Source organism: Phragmites australis, chromosome 14 (genome assembly GCF_958298935.1).
Source record: "Phragmites australis chromosome 14, lpPhrAust1.1, whole genome shotgun sequence".
In the NCBI taxonomy this organism is placed as follows: domain Eukaryota; kingdom Viridiplantae; phylum Streptophyta; class Magnoliopsida; order Poales; family Poaceae; genus Phragmites; species Phragmites australis.
Genome location: NC_084934.1, coordinates 20,804,934 through 20,826,900, shown reverse-complemented (window position 1 = coordinate 20,826,900; position 21,967 = coordinate 20,804,934). Strand labels below are relative to the sequence as shown.

General features: G+C 44.9%; 2 protein-coding genes across 2 annotated transcripts; one reads left to right on the top strand and one right to left on the bottom strand.

Annotated features, from left to right (window-relative positions):
* The first annotated feature begins 1,219 nt into the window (after window positions 1-1,219).
* LOC133890633 (DEAD-box ATP-dependent RNA helicase 32-like) lies at window positions 1,220-4,982 on the top strand. The gene is made up of 8 exons (XM_062331098.1): window positions 1,220-1,978; window positions 2,222-2,497; window positions 2,597-2,920; window positions 3,021-3,209; window positions 3,280-3,441; window positions 3,667-4,139; window positions 4,265-4,419; window positions 4,516-4,982. Exons 1-8 carry the CDS (start codon window positions 1,616-1,618, stop codon window positions 4,821-4,823), a joined length of 2,250 nt encoding a protein of 749 aa, XP_062187082.1. The 5' UTR covers window positions 1,220-1,615; the 3' UTR covers window positions 4,824-4,982.
* An 851-nt stretch (window positions 4,983-5,833) lies between these two features.
* Window positions 5,834-10,474, bottom strand: LOC133890635 (RNA-binding protein L-like). The gene is made up of 6 exons (XM_062331099.1): window positions 10,025-10,474; window positions 8,726-9,206; window positions 6,893-6,948; window positions 6,676-6,806; window positions 6,490-6,587; window positions 5,834-6,405 (listed from the first exon to the last, which is right to left on the bottom strand). Exons 1-6 carry the CDS (start codon window positions 10,274-10,276, stop codon window positions 6,338-6,340), a joined length of 1,086 nt encoding a protein of 361 aa, XP_062187083.1. The 5' UTR covers window positions 10,277-10,474; the 3' UTR covers window positions 5,834-6,337.
* Between the last annotated feature and the right edge of the window lie 11,493 nt (window positions 10,475-21,967).

Sequence of the window (21,967 nt, the reverse complement as noted above, 5' to 3'; positions counted from 1 at the left end):
GGATTCATGACAATGCAAGCGACTAGGCTCCTCAACCACCCGAGTAACCAAAAGGATGGGAGCACGCCAACTCACGCCCACCAGTCACGACCAGCTTGAGCTACCAGTCGTACGTGCTCGACCACGACCAGACCGGCAATGTGCCATGTACGAACTGCTCTCAATCACGCCGATCGACCAGCAACACCTGAGAATTCGATGAAAAATACCAGATACTCAACGAGAACAATCAAACAAGGCAAAAACTCTCTGGAGGAAATTTTAGACTCTATTCAACTTATCTCGACTTGCGACTTTTTTGACTTATCTGGCATACACAATTTGGTTATTGCAACTCTATATTTATAGCGACCTGCTAACTCCTAATCCTAGCACAAATTGTGCCATCCCCACGATCCGACTCTGGACTCTAATTCTAACTCGAACTCTGCACACATATGAACGACGCTATATTCGTATACGAACTTCTTGCTTCCACACCGGCGTGAAACGAGTCCCCAAGGCCCACAATCAGTATTAAGTCCAACATACTCCCCCCTAATCTTGATGTGGGCCAAGATCACGAACTCCCAATAGATGTCTCATGACCACCAGCTTCACCGTTGGCAATGCCTTCGTCAGAGCGTCGGCTCGCTGCTCTTCCGTGCAGATGAAATCTACCTCAATCTGGCCTGCTTCAATGCACTCACGAATGAAATGAAACTTAGTGTCAATGTGTTTACTGCGGCCATGAAACACTGGATTCTTCATCAAAGCAATTGTTGATTTATTATCAACAAATAATTTGACTACTTTGGGCTCTTCTCCTGTTAGCTCCCCCAACAGACTTATAAGCCATAGTGCTTGGCATGTCGCCGCCGTTGCCGCCATGAACTCAGCCTCGCAAGAAGACAAAGCAACCGTTTTTTGCTTCTGCGAGTTCCATGACACCAAGTTATCATTAATGTAGAAAGCCATACCTCCAGTACTCTTCCTGTCATCCATGTCACCCGCCAGATCACTATCTGTGTAGTCGGTGATCACCTCTGTTTCTCCTCCTTTGGTACACACAATACCATAATGCACGGTGCCCTTCAAATTTCTAGCAAAATTTTGATAGATACTAACACAAAAGTGTTTCAAATGCCATTAGCCGTAAGATGACATATGGGGTTTAGTTTCACAACTACACGGAAACAGCACATTCAAAACCGCACTACAATTGGCTTCTACCAAAATGTTCTTAGTTTAGTTCATTTCCCCCTGAATTTAGAACCTAATACCAGCGTTTTCTTTTTTTAGAACAAGAGAGGAGTTGTGAATGTGATATGTATTCAAGTTGTGGTGCCAAATCCATCCCTATTGGGCATGGGAATGAAATTTGGGTTGTTCCCCTCCACCGAGACACACAACGGAATACTTAATTCAGAACCGCGCTACCATGGATTTTATCCAAATTTGAATATCCGAGCAAGAGAAAACGTCTGAAAAATCAATTTTCCAGCCTCAAAACCAACCTCTTTTTTTTTTTAATCTCCTACCTCAAATCCCGCACCGATTAAACCCCTAACACCAGAGCTGTAAAGCCTTCTAGAACCTTCCACCCCTCCTCCCCAGAACCCTAAACCCTAGCGCCATGCGCCGCCCTCATGGCCGCGTCGCGGCGAAGCAGAGCCGCCTCCGGGAGGCTGACGAGATCCGCCTCCTCGACGAATGGATCGACGCCGGCAAGCCCCTTCCGGGCACCAAGCCCCCGCCCCCCTCGAAATCCGCGGGAGCGGGGCTGGCCACAGCGGCCGGGGAGCACCCGGAGTACGGGGCGTGCACGCGGTTCGACGAGCTGCCGCTGTCGCAGAAGACCAAGGACGCGCTGCGGAAGGCGGGGTACACAGAGATGAGCGAGATACAGCGCGCCGCCTTGCCACACGCGCTCTGCGGCCGCGACGTCCTTGGCGCGGCCAAGACCGGCTCCGGCAAGACCCTCGCCTTCGTCATCCCGGTAAAGCTCTCTCGCTGCTGCTAATTTGCTCCCAAAAGTTCGGGCGTTGAGGAAGCAGATCAAGTTTCGATTTCTAGCTATATACATGCACGATCCTTTCGAAGTTTGGATTTTTAGCTCTCTGAATTGTGCCCGGTGAATTTGTGTTTCTTACATCTTGGCTGTTTAGCTCATCATATTTGTATGCCAGTTGACTACTAAAATTCCTTGAAGAGCGTACCTTATCACAGTCTTTTTTGGTAGGTTATAGAGAAGCTGTACAGAGAGAGATGGGGTCCAGAGGATGGTGTGGGTTGCATTATTCTTTCCCCCACAAACGATTTGGCTGGGCAGATTTTTGAAGTGATCAGGAAGGTGGGAAAGTTTCATAACCTTAGTGGTGGTGTTATTGTTGGTAAGCGCAAAGGTATTGAGGAAGAGAAGGCACGTGTGAACAGCTTGAATATCCTAGTGTGCACGCCTGGGCGGTTAGTCCAGCACTTCAACGAGACTGCTAACTTCGATTGCTCACAGCTCCAGGTCACCAAACATATCTTGTTCTATGATTATAATGAATGCCGAATGTTAAGATGTAGATAATCTAAAATGCAATCCTTTTCTTTTTTCTATGGGGAACAGTTGTTGGTGCTTGACGAGGCAGATCAAATTCTTGATCATGGTTTTAGAAGTCAGGTTGATGCTATCATTTCTCAGATTCCCAGAGTTAGACAAACTTTACTGTTTTCTGCTACACAAACGAAGTCAGTTAAGGACCTTGCAAGGGTTAGCCTGAAGGATCCTGAATATATAAGTGTGCACGAGGAGGCTAGGACGGCCACCCCAGATACTCTTGAGCAGTACGCCATGATTGTGCCTCTTGAACAGAAGCTAAATATGCTCTGGAGCTTCATTAAAAGGCATCTAAATTCAAAAACAATAGTCTTCTTATCCAGTGTCAAGCAGGTAACCATTTAATTGTTTCTCTCAAGAGTGCATACATGTTGCAAAAACATATTGATCTACAAGCGAATTTGTTATTTCTTCCAATATTGGACTTTTGCAGGTCAAATTTGTTTTTGAAATTTTCAAGAAACTTCGTCCTGGTATTCCTTTGAAATGCATGCATGGACGGATGAAACATGAAGTACAGTTGGCCATAGTTGCAGATTTCAATGAAAGTACTTCAGTTCTGTTTTCAACTGATATAACCGCTAGAGGACTGGATATACAGAATGTGGACTGGGTGGTACAGGTATGTCATTTTTAAGCACTACTGTTTTTCTTGAATTTCTCATGATGTAACCTATTTATTGCATTTGCAGGTTGATTGCCCAGAAAGTATTGATAATTACATCCATAGAGTTGGTCGTACAGCTCGTTACAATAAGAAAGGAAAAGCTCTTATGTTCCTTTGTCCTGAGGAAGAAAGAATGCTTGAAAAATTGAAGGCAACCGAAAGTAAAATACCTATACATATTCGAAAGGTTAGCAGTAAGATTTTTCTATTTTTAGTGCTTTTTTTTATTATGGTTGATCTATGCCAGTACACAGTGAGACAAGCTTCTAGAATGACTATTCGCTCTTGGTGGCAGAGAATAGTGATAGTGATTATACCATAGAACTGCTCAACTAGTGCATATAGAGAGGAATTACTATCGAGTGCATTTCTTGTTTTCTTTGTTACTTACTGTCTAATTTCTTTGATGTAGCCAAAGGCGGAGCAACTAGAGCAGATATCTCAGACTATAGCATCGGTGCTAGTTAAATTTCCCAATCTGCAACAATTGGGTAAAAGGGCTTTTGTTACATATCTCAAGTCAGTGTACCTCCAGCAAGACAAAGAGGTGTTCGACCTGAGCAGGTTCTCTGCAGAGAAGTTTGCTGCATATGCTGCTTCACTTGGTCTGCCTGTTACCCCAAACATCCGCTTTATAAGACACAAGAAGAATGTGGCGAAGAAGGATATGGAGGATACTGATATGAAACAGATGGAATCCAGTTCCAAACCTGAAGTTAACACCAATCCACAGTTCAACAGTGATTTGATTGTGGATGATGGAAATGACGACATCCTTTATCCCAAGAAGCCCAATGCAGATGCTTGTATGGATAATGAAATTGACGTTATCCTTCATCCTAAGGAGCCCACCACATATGCAAATACGAAACCAGAAGTCGACGAGTATGTACCTTGTAACTTAATTTCAAACTAGGACATATTCCTTCTACCCTTCAACTTTCAGGCTGACAAATATCTAGTTCCAGATATTGTTTGCAGAAGTAATGCTAACCAGTTGTCCTTGTCAGACTTGGAAGGCCCTTAAAAAAGAAGAAACTGAAGATAAACGTGCACAGGCCAGTGGGAACAAGGGTCAAGTATGATGATGAAGGCAACGCCATCCCTCCTCTCGCGTCCGTAGCCGAAGAAGTGGCTTCAGAAGCTGTGGTTCACAAGGATAAAAGTCTGTTCAGTCTCTATTTTGATTCTGCTTATAGTTTGCACGAAGGATGTGAACGCCAACTTATGTATTTATTATTTTTTGTCTCCATCGCTGCAGTTTCCCAGCGGTATGCGGAGATGCTCAGAGAAATGCGGGAGCACGACAAGGAGGACAAGCTCGAACACAAGAAGAGCTTGCGTGAGAAGAAGCTGCTGAAGAAGATGAAGCGCAAGAGGCAGGAGACCGAAGCTGGGTCAGAGGAGAATAGCGGTTCAGAATCGGACAGAGTTAGAAACGCAGCCAGCAAGGGTAAAAAGAAGTACTTTGATAGTGACGACGAAGGCAATGATGCTGTGAAGGATGGTGACGTTCTCGCTCAACAGGAAGCATTGGCACTGAAGCTCTTGAGTAAAATGCACAGTTAACTTAGGAAAGTGATGGCGTAGGTTGCTCGTGATGTGGGTTGCCTACCTTAGTGAGCTCCCCAAACCGTAGGGGGTGAAATTTTGACCGTGCCGTGGTATTTTTTTTCCTAGTTCTTCTGGGAGTTAATATATGAGATACTATTCCACTTATCAGGCATATCCATGGATTACCAAAAAAAAAAAAAATCAGTGGTAACCTGCCTTATTGACCCGAACCGACCGATAAAAGAAATCTGTCCGGAAAGTTTTGAATTGATACTTTTGGTTTTAAGTTTGAAATCCTAGGAAATTGCTGCTACTATTTGCTTGTGCGCAATCTAATGAATGTGTTAGTGTTAAGCTAATGAAGTTAAATTAAATTGTACTGACAAGAGGAAATAATGAATGTTTAGCTCGGATCAATTCAAACAAATAGTATACTACAGTATTTTTGCTGCCATTTTCAGTGATAGCAAGGGCATCCAACAAACTTTCATCATTAAGGGTGTGTTTGGATGATTCCGCTCCGTTCGTTCGCTCTGTCGACCAGACGGTACCTCGTCCGCTCGCTGCTGTGAACGCGCGATGCGGCAACGAGTGGTTGTGCTGCGAGCGAGGCACTCGGAGGCGCGCCGGTGTCGAGCTGCGGCGGCCGGCGGAAGACGCGGGCAGCGGCTACGGCATTCCCGCCGCCGCCTTCCCCTCGGCTGGACAGGGCGCCGTTTCGGAGGAGCGCCTCTCCTCGCTGCAGCTGCAGGTTGGTGGAAGGCGAAGGCCGGTAGAGCGCTCCCAGGCGGGATGACACGCACCGCAGGAGCTGGCGCCAGAGCCGGGGAGCTCGGCGGCTCGGCACAGATGACGACGCCATGGCCGTGGCTTGCTCGGCCTCAGATTGCACAGGGCAGCACCGGGAAAGACAGCTGAGAGCCGTTCCATCTCGATTCAATGGTGCAAAAATCGGTGTTTCTGAATGGTTGCATGCCTCCAACCAAACACCAAACCGGATCATCATATCCCCTCAACCAAGCACATAATTAGGATCAATTCATTTCATCCCATACCATACAAAGCGGCTGCGGATCTTCAGAGGCGGCGGGAGGGGCTCAAGCCACCCTACCGGCTGCCACTCCCCTTATAGCCTATCTCTATTTTTTACAAGAGAAAGAGAAGATGAGCAAGATGAGATGAGGAGTAAGAATATCAGCCCTCTATGATTTTATGATTTCGAAAACAGCCTCGCCCACTACTGGACCTCTATAGGCTGACTCATGAGGCAGTGTCGTTCATGTAATTCTATGTTCTCTCCAATCCGATAGCTCTCCGACAGTGCACAAGCAATTGTTGTCTCAATGGTCGTCACTGCAGAATAAAAGGCGACAAAGTTATTCATCAGCCAAAAGAAATCCAACATATGAACATACAACAAATACTGTGGTTGTGGCTGCTGCTGCTGCTCATAATTGCCATAACCAGGGTTTCCATAGTAATTTTGCATGCTTGGATCTTGTGCACTGGGTGCATTATAGCCATAACCTTCATAACCCTCTTGGTATCCATAGTAGTTGTTGCCATTGAATTGGTTGTTGGAATCTTGCTGCAGAGCCTGAAAGGATGATGTTGGGTTAGTCTATGTATAGACAGCGAGAGTTCGGTAACAGCCTGACAGTTACTACTTTGCACGGAATACCTTTTTTGTTTTTAGGACTACGGCACCATGAAAGTCGAACCTTCTGCCCACCAATCTGACTCCCATTCGGCATATGGATGGCTTCCTCAGCAGATGACCTGAAAGTTTGGCAATGCCAAACCAGAAACAAAAATTAGCTCACAAATATTAGGTCAAAATGGTTAACAAAATAGAGAAATTCTAAACCTGCTGGTAAATTGGACAAACCCACAACGTTTGCCAACAGGAATCTTCACATATCCAATTTCTCCATAAGGAGTAAAAACTTGTCTTAGATACTCCTCATTTACATTGGAATCTAACCCACCCACAAAGACCTATTGCAAAATAAAGAAAGACAGGGTAAACAGCAACTCCTAGTTTCTTTTTTTGAAAAATAAAATAAAAGAAGAGGCTTACTCACTGTTGTATTGTTGGGATCATCCTCTGAATAATTTCCTTGAGAGCTCTGATACGCTCCTGCAATGACAAGACATATATACACCATCAGATTTGGAGAAAATGGCCATACAATAACAATATGCATTTGAAAAATTAGGAGGCCAGAACGAAGCTGGCGAACCGGTTGGGCATTCAGATGCAAATAAGAGGACACTGGAAACACATAATGTTGTCAGCATTACATCAGTAATTTCTATTTTTAATAACCTAAAAAGTAAGGGGATTGCACATGGGGCCACCTGTGTCAATAACATGTGGGCCAGGATGGCAAATCTTCGAAATGCAGCTAAATTAGTAGCATACAAGCAATTTTCCCCAAAAAGTAAAGTCCATGCAAGTTGAAGAGCATGAAATAAAGCAAATGAAGAAATAGTTATCGATCCCATAGAGGTGGGGAAGAGAATACAAGCAATCCTTGCTTCACCTAACATTGTTCACTGCATGTATAAGCCTGGCTGCAACTGAAGAAATTTAAGTGCGGGAGCTCGATTGTCAGTACATCAGGTCAGATTATCAATGACATCCTGTATCTCTAGATCACTCAAACTATTTTGCAGCAAATATGCGCTTTAATCAAGAACTGGAAGTAGCCCGTTTGTTACCACAGGCATGAAGTAGAATTTCCTATTATTTATAGGTCAGTTTAGTTAATATAATTTAACCTTTTCTTATTCACTATGGCATAACCGAATAAGTGATATATAAAACATTCCAAATCAGAAATAACATTTTACTGTGCCATTCCATCCCAAGCCCCAACTCAGATCTCAGAAAACGCTCAAAACATCATACAATTTTAATGGTTGAATGGCTATCGTAGTATTGTTTGGTTGGCAAGATCGCGGTATTGAAAAACAAAAAACATAAATCAACACTATTTGTAAAATACTTAGAAAGCAACAAATATGAAGAAATAACGAATAGGCACAATTGGGAGAAGTGTATTCAGGGCAGACTAATGAGAAATAAAAGCAAATGGAATCTGCAGTTCTGCACCACGGTACGACTGGAGTAAACCAGTAAGGTACATGTAAAACAAAGTGCAGATATAAGGAATAGAAAGCTGAACAGAAAAAAATAGAACGAATATTTTCTGCACCGTGGTACAATGTGGAGGGTATCTGCACCGTGGTACAACATTGAGTAACGGATAAGCTACAGGTGAAACTAAGTGCAGATATAAGGGATAGAAAGTTGAAAAAAAAAGAGTATTTCCTGCACCATGGTATAATGTGGAATAAAGTGGAAAAAAAGAGTTCCAGTACTTTGGAACCAAATTCTCGCAAAATTAAAACACTGACCTAACCGAGGGACGGATTACAGGAGACAGCTGAAGACATTTCCAGGCCCTAAATGCAGATGGCATGACATCCTGCTTTGAGAAACATGAATTTTGTTTAGTGGTTTATTACTTGGTTATGTTTATATTATCCCAATCATAGAAAGGAAAGAGCTGGAAGCAAATATCTGTTTACAGCAACAGAAGCAATGCCGGCTACACTGATGGATTGACTAGAAAGAAAACATGTGCTATGTAAACACTATAATCCAGCAAGAACAGTGAAAAAATCAGCATATGTAGGTAAGTTGGCTAGGTATCCAAAATAATGCAGTAATGGACCCGTAGATGCTCTAATTGGTGTCCCTTGGAGGATCTTACACAAGCAAGTTTGAAACAACAACAACAACAACAACAAAGCCTTTGTCCCAAGCAAGTTGGGGTAGGCTAGAACAAGCAAGTTTGAAACAACAGGAAAAAAAAGACATACAGGAAAATATTCCCCATATGACATACCATTAGTTGTATATGTAGGCTGAGCATCCATATTCTTCTTGTTAGCTGCAGGTCCAATCCTCATTTTCCTTGTCGATAACATCATTCCATTCATCTCGGTCATAGCACGTGTCTGCGCATTCAGATCTCCAAAACGTACAAAACCATATCCTTTGGAGCGTCCAGTGAGCCTGTCGGTGACAACGTTGGCTCCTCTAACTGAAGGGTAGCTAGCTTTGAACACCTCTTCCAACATGGAGTCGGTTACATCAGCAGCCAGATCACCAACAAATATTGTGTGATCAGAACCATTATCTCCACGCTTATCATCGGCTGTAGCAGAAGCCCAGTTTAGCTTAAAAGTTTGGTCAACATTAGGCATCATCCACCCATTGAAATTCATCAGAGTATGTTCTGCAGCAGCTCGAGACTGAAATTCAATAAAACCATAACCTTCAGGATGTCCACTCTGCTTGTTGCGGATACGTTTCACGGAGGCAATCTGCATTTTCTTGAAAGCATCAGCACTAATAGAGAAAACACTTCTATAAAAGGCAAGGCATACAATGATTATATTTTCCACCAGACGACAAGCACAGTAGATCAACTAAAATTATTAGGAAAAACTTGTAGAAATTAATCCAGAAATTTTACTTCGAGAGTTGCAAAAACAAATGGGTATAGGTGACCTTGCAACACAACTATCAATCCCGAGTTATAACATGAAAAAAAATATAACAGAAAGAAACATTGATCTCAGACCATGCCACCACAATAAAAATCATACCTTATTGTCTTATAAAACCTTGAGATTATGAGATAATTAGTTACAAATACATCAATGTGTTACACTCCCGATGAATGATACATTATCAGTTCAACAAGAAACACATTGCACGTCACACATGACAGAATGGTAATAATACATTAACAGTTCAACAAGAAAAACACAACCTAGAATCAGTGCCTACAGCTATAACCATATACTGGTGTGCATGCTTCTAAACCTAACACCGAACATAATGATTATTAGCATGCAATTATGACTGGTTAGCCCCTCAAGGGAAACACTGGCTGAAACAGGAAAGGGGAGATCTGGTACCCAAAAACTGGAACAGAAAACATGAATAAGTTTATCGTAACTCCTAAAGCCGCACGCACATCACCAAAACTAAAAGAACCCAATCCGTCATATATAAGTGCATACTCTCAGATGTGCAATGCTGCAACAGGGATTAGTTCTAAGAATATTGTACCCAGGAATTCGACACGTAAGATTACATTCATTAATTCGGGGAGGAGGAGACAGAGGAGCACCACCTGCTGCGCCATGGGCGCAAAGGCACTGTAGATGTAGCTCTCGTCCATCCAGTACTGGAGATCCCCGATCCACACCGACCTGATATCGTCGCTCCCTGGCGCGGTCCCGTACTGCGGCGCCGCGTACCGCTGAGGCGGTGGAAGCGCGTACTGCTGCTGTGGTGGCGGCGCGTACTGCTGCGGTGGCGGAGCGTACTGCTGTGGCGGAGGCGCGTACTGCTGCGGTGGTGGCGCGTACTGCTGCCCCCACATCGCCGGAGGCGGCGCCTGCGGGGGGCCCGGCTGCTAGTACTGCGGCTGCTGCTGATAGTACGGTAGCGGGGGCGCCTGATGCTGCGGAGGCGGGTCGTGCTGCCCGTTCCTCGGCGCCTGGTGCAGCGGCTGCATGTTGTCCCCGGCGAGGCGGATGCGGAGGCGAACCCTAGAGCGCGGTGGCGAGAGAGGGGTGATGGTAATATTAAAAAAAATATATTACTCCCTCGGTTTTCAATAATTATCATTTTGATCAAACACGCATAACAAGATATATCAAAGATACAAATTTTAAATATGAAATGACAAAAATACACTTAAAATTAGCTAATATATCTTAAAAACTACCGTAAATAAGTGAATAAGAGATATTTTGTAGAGATAAAATTAAAAACTACTTAAAAATATGAAGTAATAACTATTTGAAAACAAATAAAATGATAAGTATTAAAAAAAAAAGAGGAAGTATCTTTTCTTTTGCTTCGCATGGGACCAACTATTGATGACATTCTTGCTGAAGTACTATTTTAGTAATGGAGCTTGTGTTTTGGATAATTGCTTTTGTTTTGGGCAATCTTGTGCCCTAAGCTCAATTCTTATTATTATTCCTAAAAATTTTAGGATGGTGTGAGTGAATATTGTGTTATTTGGTATATTTCTGGAGTCCAGATCGTTATGAATTTTAATTGTAGCATGTTAAAAAGGTTCAATTTAGTCTCAGCCTCTCAGCAGTGCAGAACTGCAATTTGTTTCTGCTATTGTCGTTCTTTCTTCAGGGTTTAGTAGCAGTCTCGTTGTTCTTGCAGGCTTAAGGCCTTTTTGTTTTTGAGATGGAGGCTTTAATGGGCTTCTAATTGTTGAGCTTGGGCCTTGAAATAGGAGCTGCACGCTGGGAACCGATGTTGAAGAGGAGTCCAACTCCAGCGCCGTTAGATCTGTGATCAATGGCTACCGATGTTGATGAGGCTGCCCGCCTCCATAGCTTGTGCTTGGGCCGTGCTCCGTTTGAAATAGTTAAATGTCGGTGCGTTATAATAGGAGTTAAAAATTTATATATGATAAAACCATGCAAGACTATGCCACGAGGTGTGTGATGTGAGGAAGTATTTCATAAACTATACATATGTGCGCGCTATGGAATAAAAGGAAAAAGAATAAAAAAGAGAGATACATGCAGGTGGCTGAGGACCTCATGTATGTGTGTATAACTGTTGATGTACTCTTAAATGCTGTTTGAATAGGAGAAAAAAAATGTAAGGTTACTGTGTTAGAATTGACCTTGGCCTAGTATAACCTGACACGTGGGGCATGAGGCTCAGGCAGCCTAGTTGTTCAGCGCATGGCCAAAATGCGGTCATGAGGTGGCCTGGTAGCTGGTGTGTGTGGTCCATGTGGGGGCGGCCTAGGTGGGGCGCTAGCCCATGTGGGAGCGGGCAGCCCATGCGGGATCCAAGTGGAAAGACAGGATGTCCTGCTTGACTTAGAACGTTCGCTGCGTATTTTTTTAAATAGTAGAAATATGGAAAGGAACCTGATCTTTTGGATGGAAACTAAACTTGATTGCGATCTCAATTTTTGATCTACCAGTAGAAGATCTAACCAACCTCCATCCAATCTAGTGACGGATCCGGAACCAAAATTTAAAGAAACTCAACTTCTTCTTCTTTCTCCTTCTTGTCCTCTTTTTTTCTTTTCTCCTTCCTTCTCCTTCTATTCTCTTCTTCTTTCTCTTTCATACCTAAAAATTATAAGTGAGCTTGGAGGCTCTAAGTGTTTATGAGGGGTAGCCCCTCCCCCTCCGCGGTTGAATCCGCACCCTATCCAGTCCAATATAGTGTCCTTGTCTCAAGGAAAAAAGACTGTAATAAGAGTTGGAGCCACATTTATCCAAATGATATCCAACATCTGCGAGTGTGGAACATTCAAAGAGAACAACCACCATCATCAATTTTTGCAAGACTAGGATTCTGTTTGGTAGTACTTCAGCTCCTAACTTCATATCAACCTTAAAGTTTATAGGTTAAAATAAAGAAGTTTAAACCTCTATTTTAGTCCAAATAAAAAACAAAATCGGTCACCCAAACACTCTCGTACACCTCCAACTCCAGTTTCACGAACCTATAAAGTTAAGGATACAAGCTTAAAAAAAATCAGTGAGCTACAGCTTTGACAAACAAATCATAAATCTTGAAAAATGCACAATAATGCACACAACTCTCAGTTAGCGCAACTTGAACAAGACTCGATGCACACAAAACTGTTGCAAAAAAAGAAAAAAAAAACAACAACGTTTGTCTCGCCAATTTTTTTACGCCATGACGCATTTCAATAGGCAAGACAAACCGACCCTTGATGTCACCTGATCATCCAAACTGCTTGTAAAACGCATGCAACATGCGGTGTTCTTGCACGGAAACTTCTGAACCGTGCAATTATTGGAAACAAAGAAAGAATATATGCTTCTGGTTTTTTGTTTTGGAACAAAATAAGCTTGAAGCTTCGACTGCTCTGTTAAAAGAAAGCTCCCTGCTCTGACAGACGAGACGACCACCGATCTCTCCCCGACATTGCTGAGCTGCTGACCTCTTAATCTTCGATGGCGGCTTGTGATCAGGTGATCGCCTTGTTCAATGCCGGAAGAAGCCTCTGACGCCATCCGGCTTGAGTCGTTTCTGCATCAGAATGAGTGAATGACTAATCCGTGACACCTTGATGCCATTTGTCAACAATGCGTTCAAACCCCGGCTGCTTCGCTTTCAACTCGAATATTTTAAATTTCTTCCTTTCAGATTTTTAATTTCAAACGCATTTTTAAACCTGTTCAAATCAAGCGCTTTATTCAGCCTTTCAAAGTCCAAACTGAAAAATGAGTCTGGTGCAGCCTGACCTTTTCAAACTCAAAATCCGCTGCCCGACCTTTTCAAAAAAATCTGAGCCTAGCGCAGCCGCTTACCGCTGCCGCCGGCCGGCTACGGCCGGCAGGTGGCACCAAGCGGCGGCCCCACTTCTCCTCTCTTCCCTTTCCCTTTCCATTCCCCTTCCCCTTCCTCGCCTCCCTCTTCCTCTGCTCTTTTTCTTTGAAGTTCGACGGGATGCGTTGTGGTTGTCCGGATATGTGAGAGAGGGACCAGATCGGGGTGACGACGGCCTTTTCCGGTGGTTGCCGGTGTCGGTTCCAGCGCGATGGCCGCACAGCCTCCGGTGGTGCTACCCCTGCACTGCCTACCCGGTCGAGCTCCACGTCGCAATCGCCTGGGGCTTCGCCGTCACGCTCCCCATCGCGCGTTTGTTTGTGCGCATCGCGGAGCTCTCGCTCCGGCATTTGGGTGGCCTAGTGTTTCCTAGCAATGGTGGCGCGGTCAGCCAGTGCCCATTCACTACGCCCGTGTGGGTTGGCTTGGGCCATGTCGACACACGCGCTGGCACGCGTCCCCTCTACGTCCGTGTGGGCCACACCGTCGGTAGGCTTGCATGTCTGCGCCAGGCTCCTCGACTTTAGCCTCGTCCTACTCGACGCTCGCGGGCGGGCCGGCTGGATCGGGTGCGGTGGCGGCTGGATCTGTGCCTCCGACCGGTTCGGTGGCTTTTTGGTTCTGCGGGCTCCAGCTGCGGCACCCCGGATCCGCGTTGGCCGCCCTCACCTCTGTCGCGTTCCGTCGGTTCTGTTGCCTCGGTGTTGGCTACCTCCGCCATGTACTGTTGCTGCCTTGGGCGCGGCGGCCGCTCCTCCGCTGCCTAGCGCCAATCTCTGCTCCTTTCCCGTCTCGTGTCGCTGCTGGGCTCCTCCCCTTGCCAGATCTCTCTCCTTTCTCACATCTGTCTCACAGGGAGCTTGGTGGCATGGTGGTTTAGGGACAGGGCAGGTTCGTGGCATTTATGGCTGCTGCCAGAAGTGGGGTGGGATGAGAGAGACTCGGGCAAAAGCCTTGCTCGGCTTTTTACCAGTGCCGACGACGGTGACGTCCTTGGGTGCTGCTCTCCTCCCTGGAGGCGTTGTTGTGAATGTTTTTTCCCTTGTCCCAGCCATGGCATAGTCACCAGAAAGCTGGGTTGATCAGGTCGAGGAACGGGGTCGTGGGACTCGGGTCGACACTTTACAAAAGTAGGGTATGAAGGGGTATACCTCTCGGGAGGATAAATTCACAATGTGATACACGACCCCAAGGAATCTGAATGGAGAGTCAGGAGTTCAGGACTGAGGAACCTAAGGGAAAAAGAAAACAGAAAAGAAGGAAATAATGGATTAGATGGGCTACCATTTGCTAGCCCATCTAGCCCACCTCCACCTTAACTTGCCCTAACTCCTCTAGAAACGCACGAACAGAAGTTGCAGGCCGTCGGCAGCCCAACTGTTTTCTTCCTCCCGTTGTCTCTCTTCTGAAGTTGTCACCACTCTCCGTTCAGTCCTTTGCTGTAGCACCTCCTCCATCGCCGCCATATCACCAACACCCACCCCCACCCCCCCACCACCACAACACCACAACCCCCCCCTGGCACAACCCTTGTTCAATCTCCGCTACAACTGTAGCATCCATTATTGCCTCACGACCATGCTACATGCTACAATGGGGTGGTGACCCAGCCTAAAATGGGATGTCGACCCGATTTTGACCCCGACCCTCAAATTAGGACGACATCGTGGGGGCATGGAATGAGGCTTCGACCCCGTTTCATGTGAACTATGACCTGTGGGGGATTCTCTGGGTGAAAACCCTACGACAATGGTGCTAAGATGTTGTGTCCTTCTCAGAGGCGTCGCATTGGAAATCCTTCATAGCTTTCAGGTGGCCGTCGGCCTCTTTTGGTGCAGCTTTGGTCAGTTTCAGCGTCGACTCCATTGGCTTCTTCTGTAAGTTTACCCCTACGTCGACTGTCGACGGCTCTTCATTCTGGTTTGACTCTCCTCGATAGCGATTTGTTCCAATACGCGCTCCTTCAAAGCGATGCATTGCTAGTGACAGGGAGGTGTGACGTGGGAGCAGGGCTCCGCCGACCGAGTTGTGTTGTGGCAGCGTGGGAGCAGGTCTCCGCCGACCGAGTTGTGTTGTGGCGGCGTGGGAGCAGGGCTCCGCAGACCGAGTTGTGAGAGAGACAGTCATTTAGTTAGCTTGCTCGTGAGTTGACTTAGGTTGGTCTTATCTATTGTCAGCTTGTGCCATTTTTGTGTGAGCGTCGCTCTGTTTTCGAGTTGAGGTCGTATTGTTGTCTTGAGTTTATCTGTCGGTTCATTGTAACTATGCAATTACGAGGTTTTTGGGTCCGGTTTCCCTTATAAACTAGATCAATTATACTCTTCTATAAAAATTTTGGTAATGCTCTTCTCGTCCTTTCGAGAGAAAAAAAGTCCAAACTTTCGTTTGGCTTCTCGCTACGGTCTCTATTCTGCTTGTGTGGTTGGTGTGGTTAGCTTATTTCTGGTAGACACCCTTGATTGAGTGAGACACAAGTAGCTTGGTTTATAAATATTCGATTCAAACACATTCTTTTAAAAAAAAAGAAACATGTTCAAGTCAAGTGTTCCATTCATTAAGCCTTCAACTTTTCCATTGGTAGATGACACGGTCATTTTATTGGTGGTTGCCTATGGATGAAACACGAGTTGCTTAGGCCTTTTCCACTACTGGTTTCTTAGACCCGTACATTGTAACGGGAGATGACAATTTTCATGAGGTAATATAATTGATTGAGTGCCACATGACATGATAAGCGACAACGGAAGGTTACCTTGCACAACACAACATTCATGTTTTGTAAAGCACAAATGACACAAAGACACTTGGATGACGGTTCCAACCAATACAAATTTATAGTCCAAAATAGCAGAAACACACTAATTTTCAGTCAATGAATATCAAATAAAGTAAATAGGCATCTAAGCATGTACATAGGCAAATAGCCTTTTGCAGTAAGTATGTTCACCCACCTTATTACAGTAGAAGCAAAGAATGGATTTGAATCAATTAGGTACGTAAAGACTTGTTGTATGAAAAGAATGATCGTTAAAGTCCCCACAAAATAGTGCAAGCTCATGAAAACTTTTGTCTGCGAAGCAACATATCATGTCTTCCTTCCGGCCGTTCCTCATTACCACCAGTCTGCTAGTGCTACTGACTATAGCTTTAATTTAGTTTCTCCCATAATTAAGTTAAGAACTTGAAAAATTCTTTAGTTGTATGATCACGACGCTGATATCATAAGTCGAGGCCCTGGAAATCGATGTCTCAGCGAGCATCCTACAAGCAGCTATGCGAGAAGCCTTGTCATTACTGCTGCAGGGAGGCTATCCAATTTCTCGCATATCTTGAGTATAATAACAATTTATTCAGGAAATGTAATGGGCTAGCGATTGAAATTTTTTTAGATAATCAGATGAGTGTCTTAATAAAATGGTAATGGCTGAGAACATGAGTACTTAAATGTGCAGTGTGCCACTCATCTCCATTGATGCTTCTTTTTTGTTAGATCATTAAACATACTCTTGATGTTCAGACTTCAACGAGAATGCAGAAATGATGTCGATGACTCATGTCAAGTGAAAGTTTGCAATTCTATCCATGTTATCTCATTTGTATCTTCTCTGAATGTGTCTTCTGAAGTCTGAAAGAAGCCTAGTAGCAGTATTGAATATCTAACGAAACAACAACCATATGGCTTCCTCACGAAATAGCTATTATAGACCACCTAAAGCTTAAATATGTACTTTTATTTTTATGAAAATTAAGGAAACATACACTGGCAGTGTAGCTCAATACCTATGAGATCATGCTATTTTATGATTACAGAAAAGAAAATTTGAAACTGCACCCTCAATATTGTATATTGGATGTTGTAACTTGCGAGGATCATTACTTAGAGCTCATTGGATTTGAAAATGTGAGTTTAACAAAAATTGAAAATAGTGAACCGAGCTAATCTCTTGCACTATAATAAATATGACGTCGACTGTTGTCTAATCATTTGCAAGGTACAGTAACTAAAGATAGTCTAACAAGGTACAACTTATGAAGAGTCTGATAATTGGCTTATCCAACAAAAATTCATTGAAATAATATGATTTATGCTAGAAAAGGATCTTCTCAGAGTAATAATCATATGATTTCACAGCATTTCATAATTAATGAAGAGAAGATAAAGAATCATCATTGCGCAATTATGCTAGACGAGCATTCCTAGCCTACCAACAGTCTTTGAATTACCAGAGACTGCTTGCTGTGGGGAACAATTTTTTGAACCTAAATCTCCTTATGTAAATTTTAAGTGATGCTCAACCTCAAAACAATTGCAGTGGAAAAAGTTTCACACAAGAAAACAAGTCGACCAGAAAGAGCTACAATGAAGAGATATAAGATGCACAAACTGATTCAGAACATGAGGATTGACCCTACAAGTGTGAGTGTAACAAACTAATATGCAGGCAAGTAATCACAAGGACAAACACATGCACATACCACGAACAGCCAAGACATGCCGCCATAAGTCTGTGACACAAATAGATTGTGCCATATCCCCTCGAGCTGCCTACAATTGTTGTTGGTTGTCCAATCCATGCGATGCTGGTAGGAACATAGCATCAAACACCTTGGAGACAGTAGGCAACAACATCATCTTGCACTCACTAGCCACTGCAGCGCTATGTTCACACCTGCCATTGATGCCTTGATGTTGTCGCTCCACTTAGCCATTCCGTCGAACAGGTGACACGCGCCAGTGCTTGGGAGCAAGTTCTGGATCTTGGTGGCGTCCAACTGTCTATGGCTCTGACCCACCTCTCTGATGACCCAATGGTTTGGTTGGCGCAGACAAACTAAAATGCGGACAACTAAACTAAGATCGAATCCTTGCATCAATTCTGGGGGGAGAAACAGAGGACTATGAGCCGGGTTAGAGTAGAGAACGCAAAGCGAGGCCACTGTAGCTCGAGACGGAAGTGGTGGCGCACAGGAGGCGGGCACATATGGGTTGTGACGTCGGCGTAATGGTGGTGGATTGGGGCGACAACGGACTGGGCTAGTGTAGCATGGCATTCACTGTGACGGCTTGAGACGAAGGTTGTGGTGCACGAGTGGCGGGCGCATATCGATCTCCTGGTTGCAATAGGGGCCAATGACCACTCGCTCCCACGACTTGCACACACATGGTAGGATGATGAGCACCTCCTGGACTGACCTGGGAGCGTAAGCATGGCACAGAAGGCGAGGGGAGTGGGGCAACGCAGACGAAGAGTAAAGGGAGGGAAGGGGATCAGGAACGATAATTGGAATAGTTGTGTTTGAGCGTCGTGGGGAAGCAGAGAGGAGCAACAATTTTGCACGGTGGGGGATAGGAGGGTGACATCGGTGAGGGAGAGACGCACGATGAAACTCATCGTTTATATTAGTAGAGATAGAGATTAATTAGGTGTCTAAGCTGACATGACACGTAATTTAAAGAGGGGAGAGAATAATCAGCTCTTGGAGGAATTCTAGACGACTGTGAGATAATTAATTACTTTGGGAGACCTCACGAAACTAGTAGCACACATACATATATTGAAAGCTTGTTTTTTAACGTCAATTTCTTACTCTCTTCTTAGACATCATATAAGAAATAAGTCATTGAGAGTGACCCGGGCGATCCATCTTGCGCTTGCGCTCAATATTGTTTCTCTTATGTTCCAGGATAAGAGCACAATCTACCAGGGACTGAAAATTCTTGAAATCCCGAGAAGCCAGAGAATACTGCAGTCCATCATTTAGTCCTTCCAGGAAGCAATCTTGCTTTTTCTCATCGGTATCTACATCCTCTGGTGCATACCGGGACAACTGGGTGAACCTAGTGACGTACTCACTCACGGTCATTCCTCCTTGCTTGAGCGACAGGAATTCCTTTCTCTTAATTTTGATAGCTCCTTGGGGTACATGATGAGCTCGAAAAACGTTCTTGAACTCCTGTCAGTTGATGCTGTCAGGTTCTTCATGAGCAGCGACATAGGCATCCCACCAGTCCGTAGCAGGTCCCATCAGTTGGTGTGAAGCGAACAGAACCTTCTCCCTGGCATTGCACTGGGCGACTGAGAGTTTCTTTTCAATGACCTTGAGCCAATCATCAGCGTCCATAGGTTCAACCGCATGAGAAAAAATAGGCGGTTTAGTCCTTTGAAATTCTCCGAGCTTGTCACGGGATTGGTGTGGTGGTGCTGGTGCGGTGACGAGTGGATTTTGCTGCATTTGGGTCATGGTTCGAGCCACTCCTTGTAGAATCTGCGCTTGCACTGCCAAAAGTTGCTCGAGGGATGGTTGTGGCGATGGGGAAGGATTATCATTGTCTTGCCCGTCAGAAGTATTGCCATTAGCGTTGGCGCGGTTCCTTAGGTTCACCATCTGAGATCAGGGCAGGTAGATGAGGAAACAAGGAATTTATGAAGAATAACAGAAGGAAAAACAGAGATAGGCCCCCAATATAACTATTATATTTATTATAAGGATGCATTCGTAAAGAGAAACTTCACAAAACATCACTCACTCAAACAAAAATCCAAATCATTACATATCACACCACCAGATCAACCTACTCTCTAACACACAGTTTGCTAACGACTCATAACCACTAAGGGGCAACCTCCTAAACAATTACTATTTCTGTCGAAACCTCAAGGGGCTGGAGCTGGACGACGCTGTGCCTGAAGACAGTGCGGGGAACAGGGAGTCTCTTCCTCAGATCCAGAGTCAGACGCAGAAGATTCCCAGCAGTCTGGGTAGTGACGCTTCTTGTTGCGTAGCTCACTCTGAGCTTGAGCTAACTTGCCTCTGACGTACTGCAGCTCCTCGGTGGTTCGATCCAACTCCTGACTCAGCTCCAAGGCCAGTGCTGTTTGTTCTCCCAGCCTGGTGGTTCCCTCCGCGATGACGGGTGTAGCGGTGATGTCGGTGAAGCCGCTGATGCGCTGAGGGAAATGGCTGAATTGCGTGAAGATCAGGTCATCGCTGTGGCAGTGGCAGAGGACTAGCAGGGCTTGGCACGCGGCGTCACGTATTCCAGCGTCGAAGGTAGCTCTTGGTGAGATGGCGTAATGGATGCTCGTCACCTCATAGGCTCCACGCTCTGGTAGCGAACTGTAGATCACCACTTCGACTTTCCACTCAGGAGGGGCATCGGCGTACTCCGTCTTCACTCCGGCATATTCTGGTGCCTTCTCGGATCCCAAATAATGAAGTATCTCCCAAAGCTTGGCGGGAATCCATCCGGCGTGACGTCCGTCAGAGTGGTAGACACGTCTCCATCGTTGAACTCGGGGTGGCTACTGTCTGGTCCAGGCCATAGCACGAGTCGGGGTCAAGGGTCGAGCAGGAAGGCGGCCGTTAGTACTCTTTCGCGCTGTCTTACGTGTCCGGGCCATCTACAATCATTTTAAAAATAAGAGGAGTCAACAGTATGGTTTTAAAATAGGATCAACAAGGAAAGTATGAAATAAGACGGAGCAGAGTTTTCAAAATTAGTTTGCTTTAGCAAAATAGTCCTTAGAAACCGTCCCTTCTAACTAGGCTTGCGACCTACGGTCAACACGGCTCTGATACCACTTCTGTCACACCCGGTTTTAGAAAGGGGCAAAACCAGATGTAAACCACATGTATGCCAGGATCAAGTTTCATACATGCAGCGACTTCATTAGTGTATCACATCCAGTGTCTTTATTATAACGCTTTAACTATAATAAATAATGAGACCAAAAATCTTTAATAAAAAGCACACAACGATACTCCGCGAAACTCCAACTTCCACAGGCATTTGACCGGGGGAAACGCCAGCCTAGCAGTCTTCCTCTTCATCATCGAAGTAATCTAGATCTCCTTCATTGTCTGAGCAGCGCTTGAACAGAATTTGGGGTAAAAACAACAAGTGTGAGTACAACTAGTACTCCGCAAGTGTGAAAAATAGAATGCTATGCAAGCTTAAACAAGGAACAGGCCATAACAGTTATAGTTTTGCATAAAAGCCAACTGTACTAATGAAGTTTTATGAAAGCAACTTACTTAACTAGGTTCATCATCATTAGACCTCCAGCTCCTAGAACCATCTCCACAGTTTTTCCCTCCACCTGAGTTCCCACATCAGGCTCTCCACAGACCAAAACGACCCAACCCTCTTGACTAATCATGTGAGGATCCAAGTCTCTCATAACCATGAGCACGGCTGTTATAACAGTTTTTACACTCTGCAGAGGTTGTCCAGCTTTCCCCACAAGTCGTGATTTTCCTTGTTGCCGTGTCCGCGAAACACTTAACACACTCCAGTGGTGTGTCGCTCGGAAAGTCACTACAAAGCCGTTACAAAGTTTCATCCAGTATGTGCATGCCCGCTAGGTTTCACCGCCGTCAAAGTGGCATCACACCACCCAGAAGCCCCCTTTTGCGCCTTGTAGCTCCGAAAAGTTTTCACCCTTCCCTTCCACTACACATCTCACACCACTAACCAAATGGTTCTGGCCTTTGCCGTCCCCACACAACCACCCTTCCGTTTGGCATGCACAAAACTGGAATCCACTAATTAATAGTCTAGGCCTGTCCCATACTAGGTCTCGTGGTTGGTACGATATTTCTTGGGTTGTCGCTCCACGAACCGTTCCTTACTTAGGTTACTTGAGCAAACACTAAACCAACATCATAACTTCATCATCACTGACCCAACTTTGCTCAAGGCCTAAGATTCCATGTT